The sequence below is a fragment of the Orbicella franksi genome, chromosome 14, assembly GCF_964199315.1.
Source record: "Orbicella franksi chromosome 14, jaOrbFran1.1, whole genome shotgun sequence".
In the NCBI taxonomy this organism is placed as follows: Eukaryota; Metazoa; Cnidaria; class Anthozoa; order Scleractinia; family Merulinidae; genus Orbicella; species Orbicella franksi.
In genome coordinates, this window is record NC_138158.1 from 17031952 (window position 1) to 17047157 (window position 15206).

The window sequence follows — 15206 nt, forward strand, 5'->3', positions numbered from 1 at the left end:
TTTGGTTGAATCCTCGATTTTCTGTGTCCTTTCAAAGTCGCACCTGAAGTGTTACGCGACCGCGTTTTAGGGAGTCTGGGGCGGCTTTGCTGATGACGTCTACCCAGGAACCAAACACAATGGCGCCTCAGTCAGCTCTCTGTATTTGCTTGAGAAAATGAAAAACAAAAGAAATCATTCCAATATATTTTGGGACTAAAACGTCCAAGTTTTGTTCCAGAATCATTTCTTTTTCGTCACCGGAGTCAGAGTTAGGTTTCGATTCGGAAGACACCGAAATAAACTTCGATCGAGCACGTTCGACAAATGTGAACTCACTGCTTAGAGCTTTGAGAACAATTTGCAATATTTCAAGCGACGACAGGGAAGACTTCTTTGCGGACGAGCTGCTTGTATATTAGGAATGGAAAGCTAGATACGAAGTGGAGGAGCAGGCAAACGAAAAGCAGGAATGAAAACTCAAGGACTGCTTTGGATGGTAATTTCGTCACCTAAACACAAGACTCCCACGCGTGTTTATAGCCCGTTTACATTTGTCCTTTGCGAGAATGTATTTTGTCAAGGTATGGTTGTTCTATTAAATCCAGTTTGTGTTTTACTTTCTGGGATGCTTCATGTTTGTAAGAGCGACGTAAGTGTTGCAGTTTTTGAGACTTGATGACCTCCAAAACACTGGCTTCGATTGATTGAAAATCGTAGAATTGTTTGGGCCTGTATTTTTGAAGCTGCGGGAAGCAAGGCGGAATTGGGAAGAAAACATTTCATACAATTACCGATTTCACACGTTTTAAGTCGTAACTCCAAATAACCAGTTTAAATTTTTTTCAAAGTTTGCAGTGAAATTCGTCGGATAAGCGAAAAGGATGTGTTCCCTAAGCGGTCCGCAGACATGAATGTTACGCGGTCATATTTTCGACACTATTGCATAGAATGTTTGTCGCACTGCTGATTTCCAAACCTTCGAAAAACTCTGTGAGTGTAACAATTTTGTTATCATGTAATTCTAAAGGATTAATCTTCGACTTTTATCTAAATCGAAAGAGAAATAAGTGTTGGTTGGCGGCGTACAGTTGCGACCTATTTACATATCAGTATATTTGGTCGTAACGCTTCTTGATCGATCACACAACTTTGCCGGCTATGTTATAAATACTGCGGGATTGGAAGACATAGGTTGTCGGTAGTATTTCGACAAATTGCTGGTTGGCTTTAAGCAGAAAATTTTGAAAATAGGGTTTGAAAGTCTACGGAACAAATTCAAGTGAGAGTTCTTCAATGGTTCTCACAGACTCAGTTCGCTCGTTTCGGTTCACCAAAATCAACCATCGTGTATGTCTTTATTGGACCGATCATCGCCAGTAAATTGTACAGTATATCTTTCTTTAGATCTGGGATATTGCTGCAACAGCCGATAGCACTTCTGGAAGGCATTTCTGTGCACTTTTCGAATGTGTATTGCACCATCGTGAAGGAAATGAGAGGACGTGAGATATTCGACCTTCCTGGGTAGACGTCACAACAGCCGCTGGACCCATTCTCCTCAAACTCGGTCGTGAAACAAAATGGCGGTGTTTTGGCGCTATTTTCGAGATTTCGTCGGGGCACAGAAAATCGAGGATTTAACCGAATCCAAAAATTTTTTCGTAGAGGTATTTTAAATAACAAGTAGATTCGTTTTAGCGAAAAAAAAAATTTGGGGGTTAGGTGCACTTTAACTGTTTCTTGAAATTTTGTTTTTAACTTTGAAATTAAAAATTAACAAGCTACTAGGTAGTCTTAGAAACTTTATGTACTTTCTTCTTCAAAATAGAAAATCGTAACGTAAGCTGAAGTACAAAAACCCACAAGATCGATCCCCTACACACTCAGTGAGGCCCAGCACAATCTGCGTTACAGAGCAACCGAAGGCAAAATTTCAAAACACTTACCTGACAGGTTTGCCATTACTTAACTCTTTCTTAGTTTTAAAGGGGACAGACACTTCTGTTGTTCCAATGTTGCCATCGGGAGGCGTCGGAGCGGTCGGTGGGTCTGAAAAACAACATATAGGTATAGGTACATTAGTTTGATTGAAACGTCAACATACTATCTGGCAAGGTGAAACTGATTTTGGCAGGAACTTACGTTTGGAAGTTGATAGTTTTTCCTAGCCAATATTCAACGCACAATGAAGAAAGGTGAGAGAGTTGATCCCACATATGGGCCATACTCCTCTAAAGTAATTTTAAGACATAGTACCCAGTTCTATCGTGGATAATACTACCACGGGTGTTGCTTGTATCACTTCGTTTGAACAGTCCAACTTCAGCATTAATTACTGCCATTTAGATGTTTCGCTCAATTTCAAAATAATATTGTTCATTTGCTTCAAGTCTTACTGCTTTACTATACAGCTGAATTTTTGGTAACTGCTATTTGCCGTGTTCATGAAAAGCATACATATCCTTACCTTCAGTTGTCTCATTTTTAGGATCGCTTTTTGGACCTGCACCCTTCACAGTTTCAGCCCTAACTCGAAATAAATATGTTGTAGACTGACTAAGCCCATTTACGACCGCTTTCAGAAGCGACGCAGGTACTTCCTTTTCGTCCGTCCCTCTCTCAGCTGTGTAGAATATGACGTACTTTGTAATGACACCGTGTGTAAACTCTTCAGGAACTGGCTGCCATTCCACCTCGACACTAGTACTGCTCAGTACCTTTACAGAAGTAAGTACAGGAGCCTTCGAAGGTACTGCAACATACAAAAATTTGAGCTTTTGTAAACTGGGTGCAAGTAGGGTTAATACCAGTTGTTATATTGAGATTAACTACTATTAGTGCCGATGGGAAGGGAAAGGGATTGTCCATGTACTTATTTTATGGTATACCATTCCACTTAAGATTTTGTTTTTCTTTAAAAATTTTGATAATGATCAAAAAACGACTTTTCCTGTAAAATAGTTTTCTCCTGTTCAAGACTGTGTGTCCGTCCTGATGGCCACTAAGTTTTCACACAGGCTATTACCCTTACCTGTTATCGACTTGTATATTGTTTGTTTTTAGTGGCGACAATGATTTGCACATGAATATAGCCTTATAGCCAACTTTTCTGCATGCTCTTCACCTTAGTTGAGGGCATGAGTTGAAAACCAACCGAGTCTCCCTACCTCTGCACCAAAAATTTAATGTTGTTTTCCTCGTACTTACCATCTTGGTCCGTCCATACAGTGATGGGATTGCTGCGTGGTCCATCACCTTTCAAAGTTGCAGCTAACACCTGGATGTTGTATGCCGTATACTTTATAAGTTCTGTTAACTCAATTTGACGGGAGGGTGAATCAACCCATACCATCGTCTCTGCATCTCCCTCGGACTCCTCGTAAATGACAGTGTATTTAAGGATTTTACCGTGCTGTTTATCTGCTGGCACTTCACACCAGGTGACTAAGATACTAGTTGAGCTGGTGTTGTGTCCTCTCACATTCTCAGGAGCAGCACCAGGTACTGAACAAAGAATAATGGTATTGATAGTAATGGTATCGCAGCTATTAAACGGATATATACAGATAACGTTTAAGAGAGCCCGGATCTCTACCGCGAGGGAATGGACAATGACGATCACAAACAAATTAACAGATAGAAATCAAATTACAAACGGTTTGTTAGCCTCTTCATTCTTGTCCAGGGTTTTTTCCTGTAACTATCTGAACTCCTTAAAAGTTTTCCAGCGTTTCGTGTTTTCAACCCATAATAGATCTTACTATATAGCGTCTCTAGCCTTTATTTGTTACATCTCTTCTGAACACCTTTACTTGTATGATTATTCCCAAATAATGCGAGGAAATCTGAACGCTAACTCACCATCTTGGTTTGTAACGAAAAATTCGGGATCGCTGTAGTGTCCATCTCCCTTGTCGGTAGACGCCAAAACTCTGACGCTGTAGTTCATATTCTTTATCAGCCCAGTTAGATTCACCTCACGTGTTGGAACATAGACTGTTGTGTTTTCAACGAGTAAAGAACTGATCGCCTGGTAGCTCACGGTATAACTACGAATGATACCGTTCTTGTCCGCAGCTGGAACTTCATTCCACCTCACTAAAAGTGAAGTGGAAGTTGTGTCGTTTAATCTTAAATCCTGGGGGGGAGCGCTAGGTCCTGAAAGGAATATAAAAAGTGTTAGATTTTTATCTGCTAACATGACGTAACACTGTTTCAGCCCGGCAACAACTTCACCATGTACACCATGTACATCAAGCAAACTAAACAATTTTTCTAATTCTGAATAACAAATGCTACTGACTGTAACACTGTGATGACTTTGATTAGCCTCCAAGTAGCTGATTCAAGACTCAAGACGATGCTATTATTACAAAGAGGGTGCTTCTTAATCCTAAACAACATTGCATTTAGGAAGGGGTTGACAAGCTTTACCTGATTCCTCTTGCTAATGTATGAAATTGCCCATTTTGCGGAAATCTTGTTGATTTTTCAATGAGAATCACATTTGTATTATTTTAAATAGTATAAATCTACTAGCGTTCCATCACGAATGCCGTTCTCTTATTTGACTGCACTACACGCTGTCTATTCTGTTACAGATTAGTGAGTAGCCTAGAAGTGTGCGGTTGATAACAAATAGCGGTAGCTACTTTGCATTTACAAAGTGTCTGCGAAGAGGATTTAGATAATATTTTTAACAACAAGTAGACTTGTACTAAAACAATCAAATTATTCGCTCTCGATTTTTATCGCGTGATAGTCGACGAGGGCCTAGCCCGAGTCAACTATCAACCGAAAATAAACTTGAAGCAGCTTGGATGCTGACCAACGTTTGAATATAAAAAGTAACCATCATAACGGATGGCGTAGTGGTCAAAGAGCTCGCTTCCCACCAATGTGGCCTAAGTTCAGACACGGCGTCATATGTGGGTTGAGTTTGTTGTTCGTTCTGGTCTGGTTTTTCTCCGGCTTTTGCGGTTTTTCTTTCTCTAAAAAACCAACATTTCTAAATTCCAAAGGGCAAATGGTTTGTCAGTCTTTCGACTGTTATGTTCTTTCCTGGCTAAAAACGTTCTGACTTACTTATTTCGTAAAGTATGGTTAGTTCTTGGTTATTCAAAGTGTACTTATCACTCAGTTAGTCAGTCAGGAAAAAATACTTACTATCCTCGTCCGTTCTAACAACAATGGGGTCATTGGCTGGTCCATTTCCTTTTACAGTAGATGCAAACACTATGATATTGTAGTTGACGTACTCCTTTAGTTCTGTCAAATTCTTTCGACGATCATTGGCACCAACCAAAACACTTCCATTGTCATTCTCTGTTTGTGACTGGTATGTAATGGTGTAACCCGTGATGATACCATTCTGTTTATCAGCTGGGACTTCATACCACGTGACTAAGATGCTTGTTGAGCTGGTGTTCTGGCCTGTTACATTTTGTGGAGCACCATCAGGTTCTGATAGAAAAGTTCAAAACAAGTTAACTTTGCAGTGATCGTTACTAGGCTTTCATATATGATTCCTACGAAGACTTCTATAACAACTGTTTTTTGAGGTTGTCAAGGAAATGTCTAATGTTAGTTGCCTGATGTAGCGTGAATACTGTACACGCGTGATATGTACATGCACGAAACATGGTATAACAGGAAGGTTGTTGCAGCTAGACGTCTAAGCAACCCACGGAAAATGAGCATGGGTCAATTACAAAAGTGAAACCACTTGATAGGTGCTTACCAGAAATTAACACTGGATGTGATGGAAACTTCCATTTCTTAACGCACACAGACAAAAAAAGTTTAGGCGCCAAAAGAAGAACTACAAAAAACCTTGAACAAAAACAAATGGCCTAGCAAGTGGTTGTTTAATCATACTACAGGACACAATCCCCTTATTGTGCTTTAAACAAAGGCATCTATCATGCTGATGTGCCTATGTACACTCTTTATTCAAGTTAAGTTTCTCATTCTTTCCTTTCATTAAATGCAGCAGGATAAAGAAATGCCAAGCAATATTCTCGTTGGCCCTTAAATAGAGTGTTAAAACAATACAAAATCTCTGGTTGGGACGGCAAAGCAGTGACTTCTGCGGCTTAACAGAGATGGTCACTTAACGCAAATCTGGTTTCCAGTATTAAACTGATTATGTACGAAGACATGATTAATCATTGTAGTTATGCACACAACTTAAGCAGTTGTGAAATTAAAGCCTGAAAGGAAAAAAAAAAAAAAAAAAAAATTCAAGCCTGAACGGGATTCGAACCTATGACCTCTGCGATAACGGTGCAGTGCTCTACCAACTGAGCTATCAAGCCGTCTGAGAGCTGGTTATCCTAAGAGTTCGTAATATACCCGTAGATGGTGAAGAACATAAGTGAATATATGAAAATCATATATTTGAACTGCGGAGAAAGAAGTATGAAGACATGATTGATCATCGTAGTTATGCACACAACTTAAGCAGTTGTAAAATTACAGCCTGAAAAAAAAAAAAAAAAAAAAAAAAAATTCTAGGCCTGAACGGGATACAAACCCAGGCTTTAATTTCACAACCGCTTAAGTTGTGTGCATAACTGCGATGATCAATCATGCCTTCATACTTCTTTCTCTGCAGTTCAAATATATGATTTTTCACATATTCACTTGTAAACTGATTATATTAGTACATTTTTGCGACCGGGTAAAGAGAGGGTGACGACTTAGCTGTACTTCCAATACTGCCTAAAATCGATCGTTTTTGTTTAAAAAACAATCCTTGATGTTCCCGTAATGATTTGATTTAACACACTGAAGGAATGAAAATTATCTGTACATGTATATGGTCTATTAACAGGCATAGTTAGTGCGCTCGCCACGGAATCGAGAGGTCCTGGTTCGAGTTCTGGTCGAAGACATCAAATGTCATTGTGTCGTGTTCTTGGGCGGGACACTTAACTCTCACAGTGCCTCTCTCCACCCAGGTGTAGAAATGGGTACTGGCGAACTTAATGCTGGGGCTTATCATGCAATAGACTAGTGTTTCAACTAGAGAGAAGTAGAAACACTCCTAGTCGCTTGATGCCACTGAAAGCGGAGTTACGCGCCTGCCTTATGGGCAACTTGGCTCGTACTATGCAGACTTTCCCTATATGATCTCTTACCATGTAAACCGTTTATGAAATTCTAATACTAAACATTCCTACCCAGTCATATATGCAAAGCTCACGGGTTATTTTCTTTGAGATCGTTACTTACACAAATTTGATATCAATGATACGTTTTTTTAACCTCTGACCGGCTAAAAAAGCCCATTCTACGCAGGAGAGGTCAGCTCAAACGTGATTAAGAAACAAGAACCAAGCAGCCACAAAATCCACCATAACACCCACAAGAAAAGGATTCAAATTAAAATTACTCACTGTCATGGTCTGTTCTAACTACAATGACAGGGTCATTGGGTGGTCCATTTCCTTTCACAGTAGATGCAAACACTGTGACATTGTAGTTGACGTACTCCTTTAGTTCTGTCAAATTCTTTCGACGATCATTGGCACCAACCAAAACACTTCCATTGTCATTCTCTGTTTGTGACTGGTAAGTAATGGTGTAACCCGTGATGATACCATTCTGTTTATCAGCTGGGACTTCATCCCACATGACTAAGATGCTTGTTGAGCTGCTGTTCTGGCCTATTACGTTTTGTGGAGCACCGTCAGGTTCTGATAGAAAAGTTCAAAACAAGTTAGCTTTGCAATGACTGTCACTAGGCTTTCATATATGATTCCTACGAAGATGTCTAAAAGAAGTGTTTCTTAAGGTTGTCAAGGACCTGTCTAATGTTAGTTGCCTGATGTAGCGTGAATACTGTACACGCGTGATATGTACATACAAGAAACATGTTGTAACAGAAAGTTTGTTGCAGCTAAACGTCTAAGCAACCCACGGAAAATAGGTGCTTACCAGAAATTAACACTGGATGTGATGGAAACTTCCATTTCTTAACGCAAAGAGACAAAAAAGTTTAGGCGCCAAAAAAAGAACTACAAAAAACCTTGAACGAAAACAAATGGCCTAGCAAGTGGTTGTTTAATCATACTTTGGAGTACAGGACACAATTCCCTTATTGTGCTTTCAACAAAGGCATCTATCATGCTGATGTGCCTATGAACACTCTTTATTCAAGTTAAGTTTCTCATTCTTTCCTTTCATCAAATGCAGCAGGATAAAGTAATGCCAAGCAATATTCTCGTTGGCCCTTAAATAGAGTGTTAAAACAATACAAAATCTCTGGTTGGGACGGCAAAGCAGTGACCTCTGCCGCTTAACAGAGGTGGTCACTTGACGCAAATCTGGTTTGCAATATTAAACTGATTATGTATGAAGACATGATTGATCATCGCAGTCATGCACACAACTTAAGAGCAGCTTCGTCTAAATATCAACTAGACTTGGAAATAGCGAAAAAATCGAATTTCTTCAAACTCGCCCACAATGAAGCCCTACGGGCACTAGTTACAAAAATATTGTTTTAAGCTCGATAAATCAAAAATTATTTTTTTTACGCAATTTTTTCGTTTCGATGTCCCAAATCGGCCATAATCGATCGAAAATGAGCGGCATATTCAGAGGCTTGTAAACTCAAAAGTAAAAATCTTCATTACAAACTGATGGTACGTCGTATTTGTACTTTCTTTCTTGTCTATTTAGAGCTAAATAGATCGCGATTTGATTAGAACTAAAATATTTGATGAATTTTCTAAATTAACGGCTCAAGACAGCTTAACAAGAGGTCTACATTTAGCCTATTTTCAAATGCTAAAAAGGCGTTCTGGTACACGGCTTTTCCCAAAACGACTAGTTTGGTCTGAAAGAGCATTGTTTTTTCTTCAAATTAGTGAAATAAAATTTTTGGGTAAATAAAATCGTGAGCGCTGAGATAGCGAACTAAATGCAGCACTTCTTTCTGAAAACGTGACCTTTGACCCAAGCGTTACGAAACCGATTACTGCAAGAAAACCCGGAAGAAAAGCAAACGCTTCGTTATTTTGAAACAATTTCTAGTGATATCTCTCTGAAACCATGATTGCAAGATTCTCTTTCCAGATATGAAATCTTACAGGGTCAAAGAAGGAGCTAAAGGGCGCATTTTGTTACAATAACCTTGTTTGCTGAGAATTGACTTGAAGTCAATTCCAGTGAAATTTGCAAACTTGAAGTATGTTAGCCGATACTTACCTGAATATTTATACTTACAGAGGAGTCGTCTTCTTGGATTAACCTTCAAAAGAAGCTGGACTCAGATTTGGAAACCTCTAAAGGAAGAAATGTTTAATGTTCCGTGACCTGCCCGCAGCTATAAATTCCATGCACATGCCAACCGCATGTTTGTCGTAAAACTAACTGACCTCCACTGACAGTTTCCACGGGCAACCCCAAAATAAACAATCCCCAAAAATGTAAAGTGAAATTTGCTGTCTTCATGAACAGTTAGAAGCTAGAGTCAAGTTCCATCACCGTTTCAAAGTGCTTGATTTTATTTGTTTGCGTCGACTTTGTTCACTCAATTCTTCTTACTGTCACTCTCGAATTCCGCGAATCGGTCACGCCAAAACAGTGCAGACCGTGCAGACTGCAGACACTTGTTTGGACCTTTCATTTTGACTCATTTTTTTTTGGCTCTAGTTACAAAATAGTGTTCAATATATCTGAACGTTTGTCATTTATCCACAGGCCACACAAGCGCAGTATTTGACGTTAGATTCAATAGACAAACGCATACAAGACTTTGTGTGGGAAACTTACTCAGTCTGCATATGGTCTACAGTGTTTTGGCGTGACCGATACTACGCAGTATTCGAACGTGACAGTAATTATTGAGTGAACAAAGTAAAATCGAGCACTTTCAAAAGGTAATGGAACTTGACTCTAGCTTCTAACTGTTCATGAAGACAGCAAATTTCACTTTACATTTTTGGCGATTCTTTATTTTGGGGTTGCCCTAGGAAACTGTCAGTGGAGGTCAGTTAGTTTTACGACATGCGGTCGGCATGTGCATGGAATTTATAGCTGCGGGCAGGTCACGGAACATTAAACATTTCTTCTTTTAGAGGTTTCCAGATCTGGGTCTAGCTTCTTTTGAAGGGTTAATCCAAGAAGACGACTCTTCTGTAAATATAAATATTCAGGTAAGTATCGGCTAACATACTTCAAGTTTGCAAATTTCACTGGAATTGACTTCAAGTCAATTCTCAGCAAACAAAGTTATTGTAACAAAATGCGCCCTTTAGCTCCTTCTTCGACCCTGTAAGATTTCACATCTGGAAAGAGTTTCTTGCAGGCATGGTTTCGGAGAGATATCACCAGAAATTGTTTCAAAACAACGAAGTGTTTGCTTTTCTTCCGGGTTTTCTTGCAGTAATCGGTTTCGTAACGCTTGGGTCAAAGGTCACGTTTTCAGAAAGAAGTGCTGCATTTAGTTCGCTATCTCAGCGCTCACGATTTTATTTACCCAAAAATTTTATTTCACTAATTTGAAGAAAAAACAATGCTCTTTCAGACCAAACTAGTCGTTTTGGGAAAAGCCGTGTACCAGAACGCCTTTTTAGCATTTGAAAATAGGCTAAATGTAGACCTCTTGTTAAGCTGTCTTGAGCCGTTAATTTAGAAAATTCATCAAATATTTTAGTTCTAATCAAATCGCGATCTATTTAGCTCTAAATAGACAAGAAAGAAAGTACAAATACGACGTACCATCAGTTTGTAATGAAGATTTTTACTTTTGAGTTTACAAGCCTCTGAATATGCCGCTCATTTTCGATCGATTATGGCCGATTTGGGACATCGAAACGAAAAAATTGCGTAAAAAAATAATTTTTGATTTATCGAGCTTAAAACAATATTTTTGTAACTAGTGCCCGTAGGGCTTCATTGTGGGCGAATTTGAAGAAATTCGATTTTTTCGCTATTTCCAAGTCTAGTTGATATTTAGGCGAAGCTGCTCTTAAGCAGTTGTGAAATTAAAGCCTGAAAGAAAAAAAAAAATTCAGGCCTAAACGGGATTCGAACCTATGACCTCTGCGATAACGGTGTAGTGCTCTACCAACTGAGCTATCAAGCCCAAGAGTTCGTAATATACCGGTAAATATACCCGTAGATGGTGAAGAACACAAGTGAATATATGAAAAATCATACATTTGAACTGCGGAGAAAGAATTATGAAGACATGATTGATCATCGTAGTTATGTACACAACTTAAGCAGTTGTGAAATTAAAGCCTGAAAAAAATTTCTAGGCCTGAACGGGATAAAAACCCAGGCTTTAATTTCACAACCGCTTAAGTTGCGTGCATAACTACGATGATCAATCATGCCTTCATACTTCTTTCTTCGCAGTTCAAATATATGATTTTTCATATATTCACTTGTAAACTGATTATATTAGTACATTTTTGCGACCGGGTACAGAGAGGGTGACGACTTAGCTGTACTTCCAATATTGCTTAAAATCGATCGTTTTTGTTTAAAAAACAATCCTTGGTGTTCCTGTAATGATTTGATTTAACACACTAAAGGAATGAAAATTATCTGTACATGTATATGATCTATTGTGAAGGCACGGCGGCCCCATGGTTAGTGCGCTCGCCACGGAATCGAGAGGTCCTGGTTCGAGTCCTGATCGAAGACATCAAATGTCATTGTGTCGTGTTCTTGGGCAGGACACTTAACTCTCACAGTGCCTCTCTCCACCCAGGTGTAGAAATGGGTACTGCCGAACTTAATGCTGGGGCTAATCATGCAATGGACTAGCATCTCAACCAGGGAGAAGTAGAAAAACTCTTAGTCGCTTGATGTCACTGAAACCGGAGATACGCGCCTGCCCTATGGGCAACTTGGCTCGTACTATGCAGACTTTCCCTATATGATCTCTTATCATGTAAACCGTTTATGAAATTCTAATATCGAACATTTCTACCCAGTTATACTTGCAAAACTCACGGGTTATTTTCTTTGAGATCGTTACTTACACAAATTTGATATCAATGATACGTTTTTTTACCCTCTGACCGGCTAAAAAAGCTCATTCTACGCAGAAGAGGTCAGCTCAAAAGTGATTAACAAACAAGAACCAAGCAGCCACAAAATCCACCATAACACCCACAAGAAAAGGATTCAAATTAAAATTACTTACTGTCCTGGTCTGTTGTAACTACAATAACAGGGTCATTGGCTGGTCCATCTCCTTTCAAAGTAGATGCAAACACTGTGATATTGTAGTTGACGTACTCCTTTAGTTCTGTCAAATTCTTTTGACGATCATTGGCACCAACCAAAACATTTCCATTGTCATTCTCTGTTTGTGAGTGGTATGTAATGGTGTAACCGGTGATGATACCATTCTGTTTATCAGCTGGGACTTCATCCCACATGACTAAGATGCTTGTTGAGCTGCTGTTCTGGCCTCTTACGTTTTGTGGAGCACCGTCAGGTTCTGATAGAAAAGTTCAAAACGAGTTAATTTTGCAATGATTGTCACTAGGCTTTCATATATGATTCCTACGAAGATTTCTAAAAGAAGTGTTTCTTAAGGTTGTCCAAGACATGTTTAATGTTAGTTGCCTGATGCAGCGTGAATACTGTACACCCATGATATGTACGTACAAGGAACACGGCATAACAGAAAGGTTGTTGGAGTCAAACGCCTATTAAGAAGCCGGCCCTGAGAAATGAGTATGGGTCACTTACAAAAGTGTGACCATTTGACATGCGTTTAATCAGCATAAATTTGCCTTGTATGTGGTGGAAACGTCCAATGTTTCAACGCCTAACACAGAAAAAACGCGTAGCCGCTCAAAAGAACTAGAAAAAAGCTTAAACGAAATCAAATGGCCAAGCAAGCGGCTGTGCAATGATACCCTGGAGTACAGGACACAATCCCCTGATTTTGCTTTCAACAAAGGTACCTAGCATATTGACGGATGTGCTTATGTACATTCTTTATTTAAGTAAAGTTTCTCACTCTTTCCTTTCATCAGCTGCAGCAGGGTAAAGAAATGACAAACCATATTTTCGTTGGCCGTTTAATAGAGTATGGAAACAATTCGAAAATAATTTTCTGGTTGGAACGGCAAAACGGTGACCCCAGCCGCTTAACAGTGATGGTCGCTTAACGCAAATCTGGTTTGCAGTATAAAACTGATATTTTAATACATATTTTTAGAACTCTGACAACTGTCCGCTAAAGATAGGGCACTGGCCTAACTGTACTTTCAATACTGCGTATATATTTAACAAATTGACGTCATCTTTTTATGCGTCTGTCTATTGATGATAAGTTGCGTCATGACATTGTCAAAGTGGCCGTGGAGACACGAGCCGAAGGCGAATGGTTCCGCAGTAAACTTTGAAAATGTTATGACGAAATTTATCATCAATAAGAGGACAGGCCTATAAAAAAACTGACGTAAACTTGTTTTTTACAATAACAAGACCCCAAAATGGTCAAATGCTGGTAATAAATGAGGGGAAAAGAGGCGTTAACTTGCCGTAAATAAAGATAAGTAAATTTTATTCAAAAGGTCGCGAACATTGTCAATAGCTTTTGTCGCTTTTTGATTGGCTACTCAAAGAAGTCCATAGAATCTCATTGACTAAAAAGTTGACAGTTTGACCGCTGAAAGTGGAACGTGAAAGTTTGCATAAATTAAAAGTTTATTCGTCTGTACTCTTATTGATGATAAAAATGAGACAATCAGCGCGCGAGAAATTAGACAGTTATTGTAAAAATTGGGTCATTGACCAAGTGTGAGCTCAAGATGGCTGGATATTGGCCAAATTATTTTTTTGCGTGTTTGTGGACCGAGACGAAATATCCATCCATCTTGATCAAACAAGCTTGTAGGTCAATAAAGGATTTATCATTTGGCTAAATTTAACATAGTGCCAAGAAAGCTGAATCTTGCCCGCTTGGATAGCCAATCGCAGTACAGGAGTTGATTCATTTTACCCGGTCACAGAGCTAGCCATATAATAACAATAGTTCATGTTTAAAAAACAATCTTTGGTCTTCCCGTAATGATTTGATTTTAAAACAAAGAAGAGGCAAGAAAATCATTTCTACTGATATGATCCCTTACCATGTAAACAGCTTATGGAATTCTAATACCGCACATTTCTACCGTCCTTCAAAGTGCACGGGTTATTTTCTTTGACGAAATTCCTTTCATTGATAATTTCAGTTTTCTGTCTCTAACTAGTTAAAGAAACCAATTTTACACGGAGAGATCAGCTCCAAAGTGATTAACAAACAAGAACCAAGCAGCCACAAAATCCACTTTAATAGCCCCACAAGAAAATGATTCAAATATAAAGCACTTACTGTCCTGGTCTGTTCTAACTACAATGACAGGGTCATTGGCTGGTCCATTTCCTTTCACAGTAGATGCAAACACTATGATATTGTAGTTGACGTACTCCTTTAGTTCTGTCAAATTCTTTCGACGATTATTAGCACCAACCAAAACACTTCCATTGTCATTCTCTGTTTGTGACTGGTATGTAATGATGTAACCCGTGATGATACCATTCCGTTGATCAGCTGGAACTTCATCCCACGTGACTAAGATGCTTGTTGAGCTGGTGTTCTGGCCTGTTACATTTTGTGGAGCACCATCAGGTTCTGATAGAAAAGTTCAAAACAAGTTAATTTTGAAATGATTGTCACTAGTCTTTCATATATTATTCCTACGAAGACTTCCAAAAGAACTGTTTCTTAAGGTGATTCCTCACATTTGCATGGCGCATCCTTATTGCGCATAATTTATGGCGTCTTTAGCGCGCGTTCGTGCACGCGCACATTGAAAACATGGTGGATTTGCCTTAATATTGAGTTCTGTCAGTTGAAAAATGGCTATAGCTCACTAACGAGCTTGAGCACCCCAAATTTTTTCCAGTCATGTTAATCAACTAATCATTAGCTTTGCGTGACAAAAGACTGATCTGATTTCTACAGTAGAAAATTGAATAAATAAGGAAAATAGCAGCTGCACTGTAGTATTTTCTATTTTGCAGTTTGATAGCCGTGGCAAGCAATTTGGTTCCAATATTTTAACAAGGATTCAGCTGTCTGTTAAAATCAAACTTAATAAGTTTATTTGTGTCCGACACAAGTGTTGACTGTAGTTTGAGGCGTGTTTTCATGAGTCTGGGCTCACAAAGAGTTTACAATAACTTGGAATGCGTTCTTG

General features: G+C 39.0%; 2 protein-coding genes across 2 annotated transcripts in view; both read right to left on the minus strand.

The window, feature by feature from the left end:
• LOC145468667 (neogenin-like) overlaps positions 1-15206 on the minus strand; it is a 114450-nt gene that overhangs the window by 50975 nt on the left and 48269 nt on the right. The gene's annotated exons all lie outside the window — the stretch shown is intronic.
• LOC145468668 (protein sidekick-1-like) overlaps positions 1-15206 on the minus strand; it is a 26300-nt gene continuing 11094 nt past the window's right edge. The window contains exons 7-14 of the mRNA XM_081452380.1: positions 14339-14638; positions 12152-12451; positions 7383-7682; positions 5149-5445; positions 3844-4140; positions 3190-3486; positions 2450-2734; positions 1-2031 (exon numbers count right to left, since the gene is read on the minus strand). Of these exons, the coding sequence (XP_081308506.1) occupies positions 1925-2031; positions 2450-2734; positions 3190-3486; positions 3844-4140; positions 5149-5445; positions 7383-7682; positions 12152-12451; positions 14339-14638 (2183 nt within the window). The 3' untranslated portion in view covers positions 1-1924. The remainder of the gene's footprint in view (positions 2032-2449; positions 2735-3189; positions 3487-3843; positions 4141-5148; positions 5446-7382; positions 7683-12151; positions 12452-14338; positions 14639-15206) is intronic.